A 20,448-nucleotide genomic window follows, 5' to 3' on the forward strand; every position below is an offset into this window, starting at 1 on the left:
CTTGCCGTCGTTCACAGTGAGTCCAATGGATTCAGTGAAAGACCGCCCCCTACAGGGCAGACAAGCAACCAGCGTGCCAAAGACACCTAACTCTGCACATACAAGATGAGAGGGAAAAACAAACTAATGATAATAAACAAATAAGCAATAAATATCAAGAAGATGAGTCCTGGGAAGTGAGTCCGTAGGTTGAGGGAACAGTTCTGTAATTGGACAAATGGAGTTCTCCTCACTGGTTCAGGAGCCTGATGGTTGAGGGTAATAACTGTTCCTGAACCTGGTGGTGTGGGACCTGAGGCTCCTGTACCTCCCTCCCGATGGAATCAGTTCAGAGTTGAGGTTATCCTCACTGGTTCAGGAGCCTGATGGTTGAGGGGTAATAACTGTTCCTGAACCTGGTGGTGTGGGACCTGAGGCTCCTGTACCTCCTTCCCGATGGAATCAGTTCAGAGTTGAGGTTCTCCTCACTGGTTCAGGAGCCTGATGGTTGAGGGGTAATAACTGTTCCTGAACCTGGTGGTGTGGGACCTGAGGCTCCTGTACCTCCTTCCCGATGGAATCAGTTCAGAGTTGAGGTTATCCTCACTGGTTCAGGAGCCTGATGGTTGAGGGGTAATAACTGTTCCTGAACCTGGTGGTGTGGGACCTGAGGCTCCTGTACCTCCTTCCCGATGGAATCAGTTCAGAGTTGAGGTTATCCTCACTGGTTCAGGAGCCTGATGGTCGAGGGGTAATAACTGTTCCTGAACCTGGTGGTATGGGACCTGAGGCTCCTGTACCTCCTTCCCGATGGAATCAGTTCAGAGTTGAGGTTATCCTCACTGGTTCAGGAGTCTGATGGTTGAGGGGTAATAATTGTCCCTGAACCTGGTGGTGTGGGACCTGAGGCTCCTGTACCTCCTTCCCGATGGAATCAGTTCAGAGTTCAGGTTATCCTCACTGGTTCAGGAGCCTGATGGTTGAGGGGTAATAATTGTCCCTGAACCTGGTGGTGTGGGACCTGAGGCTCCTGTACCTCCTTCCCGATGGAATCAGTTCAGAGTTGAGGTTCTCCTCACTGGTTCAGGAGCCTGATGGTTGAGGGGTAATAACTGTTCCTGAACCTGGTGGTGTGGGACCTGAGGCTCCTGTACCTCCTTCCCAATGGAATCAGTTCAGAGTTGAGGTTATCCTCACTGGTTCAGGAGCCTGATGGTTGAGGGGTAATAACTGTTCCTGAACCTGGTGGTGTGGGACCTGAGGCTCCTGTACCTCCTTCCCGATGGAATCAGTTCAGAGTTGAGGTTATCCTCACTGGTTCAGGAGCCTGATGGTCGAGGGGTAATAACTGTTCCTGAACCTGGTGGTGTGGGACCTGAGGCTCCTGTACCTCCTTCCCGATGGAATCAGTTCAGAGTTGAGGTTATTCCCTCTGGTTCAGGAGCCTGATGGTTGAGGGGTAATAACTGTTCCTGAACCTGGTGGTGTGGGACCTGAGGCTCCTGTACCTCCTTCCCGATGCCAGCAGTGAGAAGAGCCTTGATGGCTGGTGCTTTCCTGCGTCAGTGCTCTGTGCCCAGTGGTGGGGAGGGCTTTATCCCTGATAGACTGGACCATATCCAATACTCTTTGTAGGATTTTCTGGTCAAGGGCATTGGTGTTTCCCTACCAGGCCGTGATGTAGCCAGTCAATATCCTTCCACACAGCCACAGAAGCTTGTCTAAGGTTTCTACGTCATGCCGAATCTTCTCAGGAAGTAGAGACACTGCTTGTGCTTTCTTCATGATTGCACTCGTGTGCTGGGCAGAGGAACAGGAAAGTAAAGTTGCTGAGCCTCTCCGGCTCTGATCCCCCGATTGAGGAGTGGCTGACAGAGCTCTGCCTTCCTCCTCCTGAGGGTTCTGGATACCCTTGTCCCATTGAGGCAGGGCACGGATGGTCGGATGTAAATGTAGGGGGGATGTTCGAGGTAAGTTCTTTACAGAGAGAGTGGTGGATGTGTGGAGCGCCCTGTTAGGGGTGGCGGTGGAGGCAGAATCATTAGGGGCATTAGGAAGGTACAGTGATGATGGGAAAATGGAGAGCTGCGTGGGAGGGAAGGGTTAGACTGACCCACGTTAAAAGTTCCGCTCAGCACCGTGGGCCGAAGGGCGCGTCCTGTGCTGGTCTACCCACTCCCGGGTGCGAGGACTTTTAAAATGTGGTCGTCAGTTTACACACAGAGGCAGCGTCTGTAGAGGGGAACACCCTCTACCTTTATTCAGTCCTGAAGAAGGAACTCGCTCCGAAGCTGTTTAGCACAGACGCTACCTGACCTGCCGAGCTCCTCCAGCATCTTGCGTGGGTTGCTCTGGATTTCCCGTCTCTGCAGAATCCCTTGTGTTTCTCAACTTGCAAGATCCCACAGGAAAATGTGCGGAACACCCAGCAGGGCAGGTGTGTGGCGGGAGAAACAAAGCTGACATCTTGGGTCAAAGGCAAAAGGTTTCCGAGCTGAAACACTGATTACTTTCCTATCTCCAGAGGTGGCCCTGGCTTCCCGCAGGTACTCTGGTTGAGAGCTGACTGAGAAGCCCCCTCCCCCTTGCTGAGAGCTGACTGTGATTGAGTGGGGGTAAATGATCGTTCTTGCAGCCCAGGGCCACCTCCTTCGGAAAACCATGGCACCCAATAAATTTGATCTCACGCCATCCATATCCCTCCATTCCCAGAACAGCAACAGATGGGGATAGAATTGGGCCATTCGGCCCATCATCTCCACATTCATTTATGGCAGATTTATTACCCCCTTCAACCCCATCCTCCTGTCATCTCTTTGACACCCTGACTAATCAAGAACCTATCAACCTCCACTTTAACTGTACACAGTGACCGGGCCTCCATAGCAGTCTGTGGCAACAAATTCCACAGATTCACCAGCCTCTGGCTGAAAGAGTTACTCCTCATCCCTCGATTCTGAGTCTGCACCCTCCGCACTACTCTCCACATCCAGGACTTTCTCCTCAGTGAGATCCCACCCTCACCCTGCCGAACTCCATCAAGCGGTCCTCATACATTAACCCTTTTGTTCCCAGGTCCACTATTGTAAACCTCCTCTGGTCCCTCTCCAGGGACTGACTGCCCACCCATCTGTAAACACAGGCAAAAGCTGCTGACACTTCTCCAAATGCAGCCTGACCAGTGCCCTGTAAAACCCCAGCCTCGTTCCCTGCTTCTCCATGTATCTGTCTGAATGTTATGGTGCCATAGGGCACTGTAGCACAGAAGCATGCCCTTCACCCCATCTATCCTCTGCTAGCCTAGCCTTCTGCCAGACCCCACCCATCCATGTACCCAACCAAACTTCTCCTAAGGGTTGAAAATGAACCACCAGAGGCTCGTTCCACACTCTCACCTCCCTCTGAGTGAAGAGGTTTCTCCTCAAGTTCCCCTTCAACATTTCACCTTTCACCCTTAACCCATGACCTCTGGTTGTAGTCCCACCCACCCTCAGTGGAAAAAGCCTGTATGAATTCACCCTCTCTATACCCCTCATTTATAAGATCTCCCCTCAATTTCCTGTGGTCCAGGGAATAAAGACTTAATCTTCCTCTATAACTCAGGTCTTCAAGCCCCAGCAACATCCTTGTAAATTTTTTCCACAGTCCTTCAAGCTTGTTGATATCTTTCCTGTAAGCAGATGATTGGAACTGCACACCGTACTCCAAATTCGACCTCGATACTCTCTCAGACCATTTTTTTTTTAATTTCCTGATTTCCGGGATGTGGGTGTCACCAGCTGAGCCACCATTTATTGCCCATCCCTAGTTGCCCTGGAGAAGGTGTTGATGAGCTGCCGCCTTGAACTGCAGCAGTCCTTGAGGTGAGGGCATACCCCCAGTGCCGTTAGGGAGGGAATTCCGGCGACACTGAAGGAACAGTGATGTGTTTCCAAGTCGGGATGGTGAGTGACTTGGGGGGGGATTCCCAGGTATCTGGAAGGTGTTCTTCTTTTCTAGTTGATAGTGGTCGAGGGTCTGGGAGGTGCTGCCTCAGGAACGCAGGTAGACAGAACACACTGCTGCAACTGTCTGTCGACGGTGACGGGACCGGATGCTTGTGGAAGGGGTACCTGTCTAGCGGGCTGCCTCGTACTGGACGGTGTCGAGCCTCTCGAGTGTTGATGGAGCCACACTCACCCGGGCGAGGGCCTGAGCCTTGCCAATGGTCGACGGGCTTTGGGGAGTCAGGAGGAGAGTTACGCGCGACAGGGTTCCTAGTCTTTATCCTGTTCTGGTAGCCACGGTGTTTATATGGCTAGACCAGTTCAGCTTCCTGTCAGTGGTAACCCCCCCAGGATGTTGGTAGTCAGGGATTCAGTGATGGTGTTGCCCCTGAATGTCTCTTGTTGGAGGTGGTCATTGCCCGGCACTCGTGTGTCGAGGGACGATGGTTCGAGCCTCCCTTGTTGGAGGTGGTCATTGCCCGGCAGTCGTGTGTCGAGGGACGATGGTTCGAGCCTCTCTTGTTGGAGATGGTCATTGCCCGGCACTCGTGTGTCGAGGGACGATGGTTCGAGCCTCCCTTGTTGGAGGTGGTCATTGCCCGGCACTCGTGTGTCGAGGGACGATGGTTCGAGCCTCCCTTGTTGGAGGTGGTCATTGCCCGGCAGTTGTGTGTCGAGGGACGATGGTTCGAGCCTCCCTTGTTGGAGATGGTCATTGCCCGGCACTCGTGTGTCGAGGGACGATGGTTCGAGCCTCCCTTGTTGGAGGTGGTCATTGCCCGGCACTCGTGTGTCGAAGGACGATGGTTCGAGCCTCCCTTGTTGGAGATGGTCATTGCCCGGCACTTGTGTGTCGAGGGACGATGGTTCGAGCCTCCCTTGTTGGAGATGGTCATTGCCCGGCACTCGTGTGTCGAGGGACGATGGTTCGAGCCTCCCTTGTTGGAGATGGTCATTGCCCGGCAGTCGTGTGTCGAGGGACGATGGTTCGAGCCTCCCTTGTTGGAGATGGTCATTGCCCGGCAGTCGTGTGTCGAGGGACGATGGTTCGAGCCTCCCTTGTTGGAGATGGTCATTGCCCGGCACTCGTGTGTCGAGGGACGATGGTTCGAGCCTCCCTTGTTGGAGATGGTCATTGCCCGGCAGTTGTGTGTCGAGGGACGATGGTTCGAGCCTCCCTTGCTGGAGGTGGTCATTGCCCGGCAGTCGTGTGTCGAGGGACGATGGTTCGAGCCTCCCTTGTTGGAGATGGTCATTGCCCGGCAGTCGTGTGTCGAGGGACGATGGTTCGAGCCTCCCTTGTTGGAGATGGTCATTGCCCGGCAGTCGTGTGTCGAGGGACGATGGTTCGAGCCTCCCTTGTTGGAGATGGTCATTGCCCGGCAGTCGTGTGTCGAGGGACGATGGTTCGAGCCTCCCTTGTTGGAGGTTGTCATTGCCCGGCAGTCGTGTGTCGAGGGACGATGGTTCGAGCCTCCCTTGTTGGAGGTGGTCATTGCCCGGCACTCGTGTGTCGAGGGACGATGGTTCGAGCCTCCCTTGTTGGAGATGGTCATTGCCCGGCAGTCGTGTGTCGAGGGACGATGGTTCGAGCCTCCCTTGTTGGAGGTGGTCATTGCCCGGCAGTTGTGTGTCGAGGGACGATGGTTCGAGCCTCCCTTGTTGGAGGTGGTCATTGCCCGGCACTCGTGTGTCGAGGGACGATGGTTCGAGCCTCCCTTGTTGGAGATGGTCATTGCCCGGCAGTTGTGTGTCGAGGGACGATGGTTCGAGCCTCCCTTGTTGGAGATGGTCATTGCCCGGCACTCGTGTGTCGAGGGACGATGGTTCGAGCCTCCCTTGTTGGAGATGGTCATTGCCCGGCACTCGTGTGTCGAGGGACGATGGTTCGAGCCTCCCTTGTTGGAGGTGGTCATTGCCCGGCAGTTGTGTGTCGAGGGACGATGGTTCGAGCCTCCCTTGCTGGAGGTGGTCATTGCCCGGCAGTTGTGTGTCGAGGGACGATGGTTCGAGCCTCCCTTGTTGGAGATGGTCATTGCCCGGCAGTCGGGTGTCGAGGGATGATGGTTCGAGCCTCCCTTGTTGGAGATGGTCATTGCCCGGCAGTCGTGTGTCGAGGGACGATGGTTCGAGCCTCCCTTGTTGGAGATGGTCATTGCCCGGCAGTTGTGTGTCGAGGGACGATGGTTCGAGCCTCCCTTGTTGGAGATGGTCATTGCCCGGCAGTTGTGTGTCGAGGGACGATGGTTCGAGCCTCCCTTGTTGGAGGTGGTCATTGCCCGGCACTCGTGTGTCGAGGGACGATGGTTCGAGCCTCCCTTGTTGGAGATGGTCATTGCCCGGCAGTTGTGTGTCGAGGGACGATGGTTCGAGCCTCCCTTGTTGGAGATGGTCATTGCCCGGCACTCGTGTGTCGAGGGACGATGGTTCGAGCCTCCCTTGTTGGAGATGGTCATTGCCCGGCACTTGTGTGTCGAGGGACGATGGTTCGAGCCTCCCTTGTTGGAGGTGGTCATTGCCCGGCAGTTGTGTGTCGAGGGACGATGGTTCGAGCCTCCCTTGTTGGAGGTGGTCATTGCCCGGCAGTCGTGTGTCGAGGGACGATGGTTCGAGCCTCCCTTGTTGGAGGTGGTCATTGCCCGGCAGTCGTGTGTCGAGGGACGATGGTTTGAGCCTCCCTTGTTGGAGGTGGTCATTGCCCGGCAGTTGTGTGTCGAGGGACGATGGTTCGAGCCTCCCTTGTTGGAGGTGGTCATTGCCCGGCACTCGTGTGGCTCGACTGTCACTTGCCAGCCCGAGCCTGCGTCCTGCTGCACTTGGGGGACGAACTGATTCACTACCTGAGGAGTCAGGAATGGTGCAACATCCCCACATCTCAGCTGATGACGGAAGGAAGGTCATTGACGAAGCAGCTGAAGATGGTTGGTCCTGGGAGACTTCCCTGAGGACCTCCAACCATCGTCCTTCGTGCCAGGTCTGATTCCCCCCTAACTCCCATTGACTCCATTTTAGCCAGGGCACCTTGAAGCCATGTTCTGTCAAATGGTGCCTTGATCTTGAGGGCTATCACTCTGGTATTTAGCTCTTTGGTCCATGTTTGGACCAAGGAGATGATGAGGTCAGGGGCTGAGTGCCTTGGCAGAACCCAGACTGGACATCCGTAAGCAGGTTATTGCCCAGTAGGTGGCAGCACTGTTGGTGGCCCCTCGCATTACCTCGCTGATGATTGAGAGTAGGCTGACAGGCCGGTAATTGGCTGTGTTGGGCATCCTGTATCTTGTATCTTGGGCAATTTTCCGCGTTGCCGAGTAGTTGCCAGTGTTGTAGCTGTACTGGAACAGCTTGGCTGGTGGCAGAGCAAGTCTTCAGGATTTTGTCTGGCCCCACAGCCTTCGTAGTATCCGGTGCTTTCAGTAGTTTTGTGATATCACATGGAGTGAGTCGGATTGGCTGCGTACTGACGTCTGGGATGCTGGCGACTTCTGGAGGAGGCTGTGCCGGGCTCCTCATTGAGGGTGGGGATAGTTGTGGAGCCTCCTCCTCCAGTGAGTTCTTTGATTCAGCTGGATGTGGCAGGACTACAGAGGTTGGATTTAATCAGATGGTTGTGGGACCACTTAGCTCTGCCTATTACTCGCTGCTTGTGGTGTTTGCAATGCAATTCGTCCTGTGTTGTGGTATTGAGGTATGCCTGGTGTTCTCAGCATGCCCTCCTGCACTTCTCACTGAACCAGGGCTGATCCCCTGGTCTGGGAGGGATGTGCCAGGCCATGAGGTTACAGTTGTGCTGCTGTTGATGGTCATAGACACCCAGCCTTGGGCTGCTGGATCTGTTCAAAGTCTCTCCCATTTAGCACAGTGGCAGAGCAGGGCTCCTTCAATGTGCAGACGGGATTTAGTCTCCACAAATACTTCTACCAATGCTGTCATGGGCAGGTGCTTCCGTGGCAGGCCGGTCGGTGAGAATGAGGTCAAGTGTGTTTTTCCCTGGTGTCGGTTCCCGGTCAGCCGGGCCTGCCCAGCTTGGAGGGTGGTGGTGCGACCGAAGTACTTTCCATGCCCCTGCCACCCTCCACATGGAGAGGTGCTGATTCATCGGCCGAGGGAGGACGGTTCGCGGTAGTCAACCCGGTGCCGTGGGGCTTCACGGGGTCCAGAGTCGACGCAGGGCAACCGTGCCACCAGTGCTACGAGACCTGTCCTGCCGGTGAGAGAATACGTACCTAGGCATGATGTCTCCCAACCTCAGCACCGGTCTCGGTCGACAGGGCTGCCTTCCAGTGCCTAGGTCACTTTCAAATTCACCGTCTGCCATGGTGAGATTCAAACCCGTGTCTCCGGGTTACCGATCACCACATCTCCCCAGTTCCAGTGCCCTGAGGGCCAATGTGCTGAAAGCTATCTCGCTGGGACCGTTGATCGGGGTGGCGGGGGGCTGTGGATCGATGGGATGCCTACCCGTCCCTCCTTATCCGATCCCTCAACCTCGTTCTTCCCACAGACGGGAGAGCTGAGGACCAAGATGAGTCAGTCGCACGAAGACAGCCTGACGTGTGCGGCCTGGAACCCCGATGGCAAGCGATTTGTCACCGGCGGGCAGCGAGGGCAGTTCTACCAGTGTGTGAGTATCCGGGCGGGAAGTGGGGCGGGGGCCGAGGGTGTGCGGTGCTGGTCTGGGCAGAACACGTGGGTGCGTGAGGGGCAAATGTGTGGACTTTTCTGTCACGAGGTGTGGCATGTCCCCTGGCAGTGGATCCCCCCTCCACGCTCTTGCCCTCCCCCATCTCTGCTTGCCCCGTTCCCTGCTCCGCATCTCCCCTCAGACTCCAACCCGTGCCTCCTCTCAGTCCCTCCCTGTCCCATATCTCCCCGGGGGTTGTGCCGGTAGTCAGCGAGGTCCCGTTCTCTGCGTGTCCGCACTAGAGGCTGCTGGTCTGATCCTGGGGCAGAGAGACACTGGGCTCGTGAGGAGGAGGCATGCGTTAAAAAATAGGAGGGGAGGGGAAGGACAGACTGACATTGGGTGTTGGCACATCCTGGGGCACTGGGACAGAAATCTCCTCCTACTCTCGTCCTCGATACCATCTCCTCTTGCCCTCTCCCCTCCCCCCGTACTTCTTGCCCTTATCACAGATCAGCACCCCCACCAGCTGGGGGAGGGTTGGAGTCATTGTGGGGGTGGAGGGATTCGATGTTGGGGGTCAGCAGGGCCCAGCCTCGGTGACACCGACCATCTCTGCTCCCGGACAGGACCTGGACGGTAACGTGCTGGACTCGTGGGAGGGCGTGCGTGTGCAGTGTCTGTGGTGCCTCAACGACGGCAAGACCATTCTGGCGTCTGACACCCACCAGCGGATCCGAGGCTACAACTTCGAGGAGCTCACCGACCGCAACATGTGAGGGGCTGCTGTCGGACCGCGGGAGGGGGGTATGAACGGGGCCAGGGCAGACACACCCAGCCCTGAGACACCAGGGAACGTCATTTGATTCCAAACAATCGGTTTATTGATCATTACAGAATGTCTCTCTGGTGCTTCCCGCTCCCTCCCCTCTTCCTTCCCCTTTCCCCAACCATGATTCCCCTCTCCCTGCCCCCTTCCCACTCTCAGTCCACAATAGAGACCCAGATCAGAATCAGGTTTATCGTCACTCACACACGTCAGGAAATGTGTTTTTTTGTGGCAGCAGTACAGTGCGATACATAAAATTACTACAGTACTGTGTGAAAGTCTTGGGTACCCTAGCGATACATAAAATTACTACAGTACTGTGCGAAAGTCTTGGGCACCCTAGCGATACATAAAATTACTACAGTACTGTGCGAAAGTCTTGGGCACCCTAGCGATACATAAAATTACTACAGTACTGTGCGAAAGTCTTGGGTACCCTAGCGATACATAAAATTACTACAGTACTGTGCGAAAGTCTTGGGTACCCTAGCGATACATAAAATTACTACAGTACTGTGCGAAAGTCTTGGGTACCCTAGCGATACATAAAATTACTACAGTACTGTGCGAAAGTCTTGGGTACCCTAGCGATACATAAAATTACTACAGTACTGTGTGAAAGTCTTGGGTACCCTAGCGATACATAAAATTACTATAGTACTGTGCGAAAGTCTTGGGTACCCTAGCGATACATAAAATTACTACAGTACTGTGCGAAAGTCTTGGGTACCCTAGCGATATATGTGTGCCTGAGACTTTTGTGGAGTGCTGTCTCACTCTGAAGATGAGTGAGTAATCAGACTCACAGCAGGTGGAGATAGCAGATAACTGTGAAGTTCTCTACTTTGCTGTGATAAGAACAGGCAAGACTTATTGAAATAGAACTCGATTGGAAAGTGCTGACATTCAGAAAGGTGGGCTGCTTACTCACTAAGTCACTAAGAAGGCAAATGCTCCGGATGGCGTGTGTCTCAAACGGCCTCTGAAAACCCAGTCCAGCTCCTGGTCCTTACGTGTGGCTCAGCTGCTAAGCCCGGTTCGACAAAGGGGCAAAGCCTCTGGGCAGATGAGGCTCATCGGCTGTGGTTGGCAGCTCACCCAGGGGAAGGAAAACTGATCTCGAACCTCCGCTGCCTTGCGGCCATCCCCACCCACGGAGAAGGCTTCGGGAGTAAACCCCGAGGGGAAGGCTCTGGAGCTGGAATCCCTAAGGCTGGCAATTCCTGCAAAGCCGCTGGTGCCAAGCTGTATCAGTGTCCTGCAGGTAGAGCGAGAGCCTACAGCACAGTCAGCTGCTTGCTCTACAAGTCGTGCTGCCCTGGGTTGTATGGCGAGACCAAACGGAGTAGTTTGTGCAGTTCTGCTGTTCTCGGAGTGGCAGGACAGTCACATGAGGGGTTGACTGGGCTGCTCTTCATTCGAGATTGGCAGGAGGATGTTTGTTTTATTTAGAGATACAGTGCAGTAACAAGCCCTTCCAGCCCAATAACGCCAATTAATCTGGCAACCAGACTGTGGCAGGAATGGCAGAGCGGGCTCGATGGGCAGAATGGCCTGGTTTCACTCCTATATCTTGGGCTCTAATACCCTCGTACCCAGCAGGTCCCGCACCGAGAGAGGGTGTCTGCAGGGTTGTCAGGAGGGTGCGGAAGTGAAGTTCCTGGATCTAATAAACTCCCGGTCCCGTAACCACCGTTCCCCCTCGGGTAGACTTGCCTCGTGGGCTGCCCTGTTACGCTCACCATCTCCTCTCCTTCCAGAGTGCAAGAAGACCACCCGATCATGTCGTTCACCGTCTCCAGAAACGGCCGGCTGGCCTTGCTCAACGTCGCCACTCAGGTGAGCCAGCCCGTCGATATGTCCTCCCCTACGCGAGGTGCAGCCCCTCTGCCGTTCCAGTCTGAAGTCCCTTTCTGTTCCGCAGGGGGTTCACCTCTGGGATCTACAGGATCGTGTTTTACTGCAGAAGTACCAGGGCGTCACCCAGGGTTTTTATACCATTCACTCCTGCCTCGGGGGCACGAGTGAGGATTTCATAGCCAGTGGCAGTGAAGGTGAGTGACCCAAGGAGCCCCCTTTCCTATGCTGCTGGAGGGGTGACAGTTCATCCCTCGCCACGGATGCTGCCCGAGCCGCCGAGTGTGTGTATACAGAGAGAGACACGCACGCCACACTATTGGCTACAGCTGTACACCTGCTCGTTATGTGAATAGCTAATCAGCCAATCACGTCACAGCGACTCAGTGCATTAAAGCACGCAGACACGGTCAAGAGGTTCAGTTGTTGTTCAGACCGAACATCAGTTGGAGAATTCTATCGGGTCGGAGGCTGCCCATGGGGAACATCAGTGTACAATATCGGAGCAGACGCAGGCCGTTCAGCCCATCGAGCCTGCTCTGCCATTCACTCATGGGCTGATCCAGTCATCCCCACTCTCCCCATACCCTTTGATGCCTTGGCTAACCAAGAACCTATCTATCTCTGCCTTAAATGCACCCAATGACTTGGCCTCCACAGCCACTCATGGCAACAAATTCCACAGATTTACCCCTCCCTGACTAAAGTCATTTCTCCACATCTCTGTTCTGAATGGACGTCCTTCAATCCTGAGGTTGTGCCCTCTTGTCCTGACCCCACTACCATTAGATAAGGCAAATAACTTTGCCCTATCTAATCTGTTCAGGCCTTTTAACATTTGGAGTGTTTCTATGAGATTCCCCCTCATTCTCCTGAACTCCAGGGAATACAGCCCAAGAGCTGCCAGACGTTCCTCATAGAGGAGGCCATGGACTGCCATGTTAGATTGGAAATAGGGATCAGAATTAGAATTAGTGGATAACTCTTAACTATGTCAGAGATCCAAAACACAACTGTGATGGGCCGAACAATCCGTTTCCTTCTACCAGATGGTTCTCTCTTGCCCCTGAATCTGAAGGTTGAGCACTGTCCCAGTACCGGTACGTGATTGGACCTGGGCTCTCCCGGGGCTGGCCCTTCGGCCCACAGTGTCTCTGCTGTCCAAGGTGTAAAAATCAAACCAGTGCCTTCTGCCTGCTCGTGAACAACATCTCTCCATTCTTCACACATTCACATCACCCTGGGCTGCCGTACATGTCTGCTTAAATTTTTCCCCCTCTCAGCTTAAAGCTGTGCCATTTCCATCCTGGGAAAACAACTGCCAAATCTACAACTCTCCTAGTTTTATAAGCCTCTGCTGGGTTATCCCATGTCCTGCGATGCTCCAATGAAAATCTCTGCTTGCCTGGATTACTCTCTGATCCAGGCAACCTCCCGGTAAATCTCTGCTTGCCCGGATTACTCTCTGATCCAGGCAACCTCCCGGTAAATCTCTGCTTGCCCGGATTACTGTCTGATCCAGGCAACCTCCCGGTAAATCTCTGCTTGCCTGGATTACTCTCTGACCCAGGCAACCTCCCGGTAAATCGCTGCTTGCCTGGATTACTCTCTGACCCAGCAAACCTCCCGGTAAATCTCTGCTTGCCTGGATTACTCTCTGACCCAGGCAACCTCCCGGTAAATCGCTGCTTGCCTGGATTACTCTCTGACCCAGGCAACCTCCCGGTAAATCTCTGCTTGCCTGGATTACTCTCTGACCCAGGCAACCTCCCGGTAAATCTCTGCTTGCCTGGATTACTCTCTGACCCAGGCAACCTCCCGGTAAATCTCTGCTTGCCTGGATTACTCTCTGACCCAGCAAACCTCCCAGTAAATCTCTGCTTGCCTGGATTACTCTCTGACCCAGGCAACCTCCCGGTAAATCGCTGCTTGCCTGGATTACTCTCTGACCCAGGCAACCTCCCGGTAAATCTCTGCTTGCCTGGATTACTCTCTGACCCAGGCAACCTCCCGGTAAATCTCTGCTTGCCTGGATTACTCTCTGACCCAGGCAACCTCCCAGTAACTCTCTGCTTGCCGGGATTACTCTCTGACCCAGGCAACCTCCCGGTAAATCTCTGCTTGCCTGGATTACTCTCTGATCCAGGCAACCTCCCGGTAAATCTCTGCTTGCCCGGATTACTCTCTGATCCAGGCAACCTCCCGGTAAATCTCTGCTTGCCCGGATTACTCTCTGACCCAGGCAACCTCCCGGTAAATCTCTGCTTGCCCGGATTACTCTCTGATCCAGGCAACCTCCCGGTAAATCTCTGCTTGCCCGGATTACTCTCTGATCCAGGCAACCTCCCGGTAAATCTCTGCTTGCCCGGATTACTCTCTGATCCAGGCAACCTCCCGGTAAATCTCTGCTTGCCCGGATTACTCTCTGACCCAGGCAACCTCCCGGTAAATCTCTGCTTGCCCGGATTACTCTCTGATCCAGGCAACCTCCCGGTAAATCTCTGCTTGCCCGGATTACTCTCTGACCCAGGCAACCTCCCGGTAAATCTCTGCTTGCCCGGATTACTCTCTGATCCAGGCAACCTCCCGGTAAATCTCTGCTTGCCTGGATTACTCTCTGACCCAGGCAACCTCCCGGTAAATCTCTGCTTGCCTGGATTACTCTCTGACCCATGCAACCTCCGGGTAAATCTCTGCTTGCCTGGATTACTCTCTGACCCAGGCAACCTCCCGGTAAATCTCTGCTTGCCGGGGTTACTCTCTGATCCAGGCACCTCCCGGTAAATCTCTGCTTGTCCGGATTACTCTCTGATCCAGGCAACCTCCCGGTAAATCTCTGCTTGCCTGGATTACTCTCTGACCCAGGCAACCTCCCGGTAAATCTCTGCTTGCCCGGATTACTCTCTGATCCAGGCAACCTCCCGGTAAATCTCTGCTTGCCTGGATTACTCTCTGATCCAGGCAACCTCCCGGTAAATCTATGCTTGCCTGGATTACTTTCTGATCCAGGCAACCTCCCGGTAAATCTCTGCTTGTCCGGATTACTCTCTGATCCAGGCAACCCCCCGGTAATCTCTGCTTGCCCGGATTACTCTCTGATCCAGGCAACCTCCCGGTAAATCTCTGCTTGCCTGGATTACTCTCTGACCCAGGCAACCTCCCGGTAAATCTCTGCTTGCCTGGATTACTCTCTGATCCAGGCAACCTCCCGGTAAATCTCTGCTTGCCTGGATTACTCTCTGATCCAGGCAACCTCCCGGTAAATCTCTGCTTGCCTGGATTACTCTCTGACCCAGGCAACCTCCCGGTAAATCTCTGCTTGCCTGGATTACTCTCTGACCCAGGCAACCTCCCGGTAAATCTCTGCTTGCCTGGATTACTCTCTGACCCAGGCAACCTCCCGGTAAATCTCTGCTTGCCTGGATTACTCTCTGACCCAGGCAACCTCCCGGTAAATCTCTGCTTGCCTGGATTACTCTCTGTCCCAGGCAACCTCCCGGTAAATCTCTGCTTGCCCGGATTACTCTCTGATCCAGGCAACCTCCCGGTAAATCTCTGCTTGCCTGGATTACTCTCTGATCCAGGCAACCTCCCGGTAAATCTCTGCTTGCCCGGATTACTCTCTGATCCAGGCAACCTCCCGGTAAATCTCTGCTTGCCCGGATTACTCACTGATCCAGGCAACCTCCCGGTAAATCTCTGCTTGCCCGGATTACTCTCTGATCCAGGCAACCTCCCGGTAAATCTCTGCTTGCCTGGATTACTCTCTGACCCAGGCAACCTCCCGGTAAATCTCTGCTTGCCCGGATTACTCTCTGATCCAGGCAACCTCCCGGTAAATCTCTGCTTACCGGGATTACTCTCTGATCCAGGCAACCTCACGGTAAATCTCTGCTTGCCTGGATTACTCTCTGATCCAGGCAACCTCCCGGTAAATCTCTGCTTCCCTGGATTACTCTCTGACCCAGGCAACCTCCCGGTAAATCTCTGCTTGCCTGGATTACTCTCTGACCCAGGCAACCTCCCGGTAAATCTCTGCTTGCCTGGATTACTGTCTGATCCAGGCAACCTCCCGGTAAATCTCTGCTTGCCCGGATTACTCTCTGACCCAGGCAACCTCCCGGTAAATCTCTGCTTGCCCGGATTACTCTCTGACCCAGGCAACCTCCCGGTAAATCTCTGCTTGCCCGGATTACTCTCTGATCCAGGCAACCTCCCGGTAAATCTCTGCTTGCCCGGATTACTCTCTGACCCAGGCAACCTCCCGGTAAATCTCTGCTTGCCCGGATTACTCTCTGATCCAGGCAACCTCCCGGTAAATCTCTGCTTGCCTGGATTACTCTCTGACCCAGGCAACCTCCCGGTAAATCTCTGCTTGCCTGGATTACTCTCTGACCCATGCAACCTCCGGGTAAATCTCTGCTTGCCTGGATTACTCTCTGACCCAGGCAACCTCCCGGTAAATCTCTGCTTGCCGGGGTTACTCTCTGATCCAGGCACCTCCCGGTAAATCTCTGCTTGTCCGGATTACTCTCTGATCCAGGCAACCTCCCGGTAAATCTCTGCTTGCCTGGATTACTCTCTGACCCAGGCAACCTCCCGGTAAATCTCTGCTTGCCCGGATTACTCTCTGATCCAGGCAACCTCCCGGTAAATCTCTGCTTGCCTGGATTACTCTCTGATCCAGGCAACCTCCCGGTAAATCTATGCTTGCCTGGATTACTTTCTGATCCAGGCAACCTCCCGGTAAATCTCTGCTTGTCCGGATTACTCTCTGATCCAGGCAACCCCCCGGTAATCTCTGCTTGCCCGGATTACTCTCTGATCCAGGCAACCTCCCGGTAAATCTCAGCTTGCCTGGATTACTCTCTGACCCAGGCAACCTCCCGGTAAATCTCTGCTTGCCTGGATTACTCTCTGATCCAGGCAACCTCCCGGTAAATCTCTGCTTGCCTGGATTACTCTCTGATCCAGGCAACCTCCCGGTAAATCTCTGCTTGCCTGGATTACTCTCTGACCCAGGCAACCTCCCGGTAAATCTCTGCTTGCCTGGATTACTCTCTGACCCAGGCAACCTCCCGGTAAATCTCTGCTTGCCTGGATTACTCTCTGACCCAGGCAACCTCCCGGTAAATCTCTGCTTGCCTGGATTACTCTCTGACCCAGGCAACCTCCCGGTAAATCTCTGCTTGCCTGGATTACTCTCTGTCCCAGGCAACCTCCCGGTAAATCTCTGCTTGCCCGGATTACTCTCTGATCCAGGCAACCTCCCGGTAAATCTCTGCTTGCCTGGATTACTCTCTGATCCAGGCAACCTCCTGGTAAATCTCTGCTTGCCTGGATTATTCTCTGACCCAGGCAACCTCCTGGTAAATCTCTGCTTGCCCGGATTACTCTCTGATCCAGGCAACCTCCCGGTAAATCTCTGCTTGCCCGGATTACTCTCTGACCCAGGCAACCTCCCGGTAAATCTCTGCTTGCCCGGATTACTCTCTGACCCAGGCAACCTCCCGGTAAATCTCTGCTTGCCCGGATTACTCTCTGATCCAGGCAACCTCCCGGTAAATCTCTGCTTGCCCGGATTACTCTGTGACCCAGGCAACCTCCCGGTAAATCTCTGCTTGCCCGGATTACTCTCTGACCCAGGCAACCTCCCGGTAAATCTCTGCTTGCCCGGATTACTCTCTGACCCAGGCAACCTCCCGGTAAATCTCTGCTTGCCTGGATTACTCTCTGACCCAGGCAACCTCCCGGTAAATCTCTGCTTGCCTGGATTACTCTCTGTCCCAGGCAACCTCCCGGTAAATCTCTGCTTGCCCGGATTACTCTCTGATCCAGGCAACCTCCCGGTAAATCTCTACTTGCCTGGATTACTCTCTGATCCAGGCAACCTCCTGGTAAATCTCTGCTTGCCTGGATTATTCTCTGACCCAGGCAACCTCCTGGTAAATCTCTGCTTGCCCGGATTACTCTCTGATCCAGGCAACCTCCCGGTAAATCTCTGCTTGCCCGGATTACTCTCTGACCCAGGCAACCTCCCGGTAAATCTCTGCTTGTCCGGATTACTCTCTGATCCAGGCAACCTCCCGGTAAATCTCTGCTTGCCCGGATTACTCTCTGATCCAGGCAACCTCCCGGTAAATCTCTGCTTGCCTGGATTACTCTCTGATCCAGGCAACCTCCCGGTAAATCTCTGCTTGCCTGGATTACTCTCTGACCCAGGCAACCTCCCGGTAAATCTCTGCTTGCCCGGATTACTCTCTGATCCAGGCAACCTCCCGGTAAATCTCTGCTTGCCTGGATTACTCTCTGATCCAGGCAACCTCCCGGTAAATCTATGCTTGCCTGGATTACTTTCTGATCCAGGCAACCTCCCGGTAAATCTCTGCTTGTCCGGATTACTCTCTGATCCAGGCAACCCCCCGGTAATCTCTGCTTGCCCGGATTACTCTCTGATCCAGGCAACCTCCCGGTAAATCTCTGCTTGCCTGGATTACTCTCTGACCCAGGCAACCTCCCGGTAAATCTCTGCTTGCCTGGATTACTCTCTGATCCAGGCAACATCCCGGTAAATCTCTGCTTGCCTGGATTACTCTCTGATCCAGGCAACCTCCCGGTAAATCTCTGCTTGCCTGGATTACTCTCTGACCCAGGCAACCTCCCGGTAAATCTCTGCTTGCCTGGATTACTCTCTGACCCAGGCAACCTCCCGGTAAATCTCTGCTTGCCTGGATTACTCTCTGACCCAGGCAACCTCCCGGTAAATCTCTGCTTGCCTGGATTACTCTCTGACCCAGGCAACCTCCCGGTAAATCTCTGCTTGCCTGGATTACTCTCTGACCCAGGCAACCTCCCGGTAAATCTCTGCTTGCCCGGATTACTGTCTGACCCAGGCAACCTCCCGGTAAATCTCTGCTTGCCTGGATTACTCTCTGACCCAGGCAACCTCCCGGTAAATCTCTGCTTGCCTGGATTACTCTCTGTCCCAGGCAACCTCCCGGTAAATCTCTGCTTGCCCGGATTACTCTCTGATCCAGGCAACCTCCCGGTAAATCTCTGCTTGCCTGGATTACTCTCTGATCCAGGCAACCTCCTGGTAAATCTCTGCTTGCCCGGATTACTCTCTGATCCAGGCAACCTCTCTGAATTTCCCACCTCCCTCCTGTAGTGGGGCAGCGGGAACTGCCCTCAGCGGCCTGACCCGTGCTTTCTCCATCTTTGACGTGCTGACAGCAGTTGTTTCGGTCGTTGGACTCAGTTGAACCTGAGGAGGGGAGTAGCAACTCCATTGCTACAAGAGTCGAGGTCCAAGGGCACAACCTCAGTGTAGAGGGGCATCCGTTCAGAACAGACGAGGAGGTATGTCTTCAGCCAGAGGGTGGTGAATCTGTGGAATTCATTGACATAGACAACTGTTGACACCAAAACTTAGACTTTTGAACTTACTGACAGCGGAGTTACGGGGAGAAGGCAGGAGAATGGGGTTGAGAGGGATAATAAATCAGCCTCGATGGAATGGCAGAGCAGACTTGACGGGTCAAATGGCCTGATTCTGCTCCTGAGTCTTATAAGACCTTAAGACAGAGCATCAGAACTAAACCATTTGGCCCATCGATGTCTTCCTTTTTAAACAAAGGGGCATCCCTTCTTCCACCATCAAGTCTGCTCTCAAATGCATCTCTCCCATTTCCCGCACATCTGCCCTCACCCCACTCGGGATAGGGTTCCCCTTGTCCTCACCTACAACCCCACCAGCCTCCGGGTCCAACGTATAATTCTTCGTAACTTACGCCACTTCCAACGGGATCCCACTACCAAACACATTTTTCCCTCCCCCCCCTTTCTGCTTTCTGCTGGGATCGCTCCCTACGCGACTCCCTTGTCCACTCGTCCCCCCCATCCCTTCCCACCGATCTCCCTCCTGGCACTTATCCTTGTAAACGGAACAAGTGTTACACCTGCCCTTACACTTCCTCCCTCACCACAATTCAGGACCCCAGACAGTCCTTCCAGGTGAGGCGACACTTCACCTGTGAGTCGGCTGGTGTGGTATACTGCGTCCGGTGCTCCCGGTGTGGCCTTTTATATATTGGTGAGACCCGACGCAGACTGGGAGACCGTTTTGCTGAGCACCTACGCTCTGTCCGCCAGAGAAAGCAGGATCTCCCAGTGGCCACACATTTTAATTCCACGTCCCATTCCCATTCTGACATGTCTATCCATGGCCTCCTCTACTGTCCAGATGAAGCCACACTCAGGTTGGAGGAACAACACCTTACATACCGGCTGGGTAGCCTCCAACCTGATGGCATGAACATTGACTTCTCTAACTTCCGTTAATGCCCCTCCTCCCCTTCTTACCCCACCCCTGACATATTTCGTTGTTTGCCTGTTCTCCATCTCCCTCTGGTGCTCCCCCCCCCCCCTTTCTTTCTCCCGAGGCCTCCCGTCCCATGATCCTTTCCCTTCTCCAGCTCTGTAGCACTTTCGCCAATCATCTTTCCAACTCTTAGCTTCATCCCACACCCTCCGGTCTTCTATCATTTCGCATTTCCCCCTCCCCCCACTACTTTCAAATCTCTTACTATCTTTCCTTTCGGTTGGTCCTGACGAAGGGTCTCGGCCTGAAACATCGACAGCACTTCTCCCTATAGATGCTGCCTGACCTGCTGTGTTCCACCAGCATTTTGTGTGTGTTGTCTGTCCTGACGAAGGGTCTCGGCCCGAAACATCGACAGCGCTTCTCCCTGTAGATGCTGCTTGGCCTGCTGTGTTCCACCAGCATTTTGTGTGTGTTGTTTGAATTTCCAGCATCTGCAGATCTCCCTCGAGTCTGTTCCGCCATTTCATCATGGCTGATTCATTTTCCGTCTCAGCCCCAGTTTGTTGCCTTCTCCCCGTACCTCTTCATGCCCTGACCAGTGTGGAATCTATCCACCCCACGATAACTTGGCCTCTCCAGCCACCTGTGCCAGTGAGCTCCCCAGACCCTGCACTGTCTGCCTGATGAAATGGCTCCTTGTCGTATGTTTGCATGCTGGAGCGAGCTCTGAGTGAATGGCACCGATACCCCGTGCTCCTGCCATGTGGGTGATCGTCAGATCTTTCTGTACACAGTTTAGGCATTGCTTTTGCTGACTCCCAGCAGGAACACAAATCCGTGCGCAGAGAAACAA

At 54.1% G+C, this 20,448-nt stretch overlaps 1 protein-coding gene across 1 annotated transcript in view; it reads left to right on the top strand.

Annotated features, from left to right (window-relative positions):
- Window positions 1-20,448, top strand: part of LOC132390356 (WD repeat-containing protein 26-like) — a gene marked incomplete at its 5' end in the record, with an annotated part of 132,368 nt that overhangs the window by 12,803 nt on the left and 99,117 nt on the right. The window contains 4 exons of the mRNA XM_059962962.1: window positions 8,467-8,586; window positions 9,216-9,361; window positions 11,176-11,254; window positions 11,340-11,469. Coding sequence (XP_059818945.1) covers window positions 8,467-8,586; window positions 9,216-9,361; window positions 11,176-11,254; window positions 11,340-11,469 — 475 coding nt within the window. The remainder of the gene's footprint in view (window positions 1-8,466; window positions 8,587-9,215; window positions 9,362-11,175; window positions 11,255-11,339; window positions 11,470-20,448) is intronic.

Source organism: Hypanus sabinus, unplaced genomic scaffold (genome assembly GCF_030144855.1).
Source record: "Hypanus sabinus isolate sHypSab1 unplaced genomic scaffold, sHypSab1.hap1 scaffold_878, whole genome shotgun sequence".
In the NCBI taxonomy this organism is placed as follows: domain Eukaryota; kingdom Metazoa; phylum Chordata; class Chondrichthyes; order Myliobatiformes; family Dasyatidae; genus Hypanus; species Hypanus sabinus.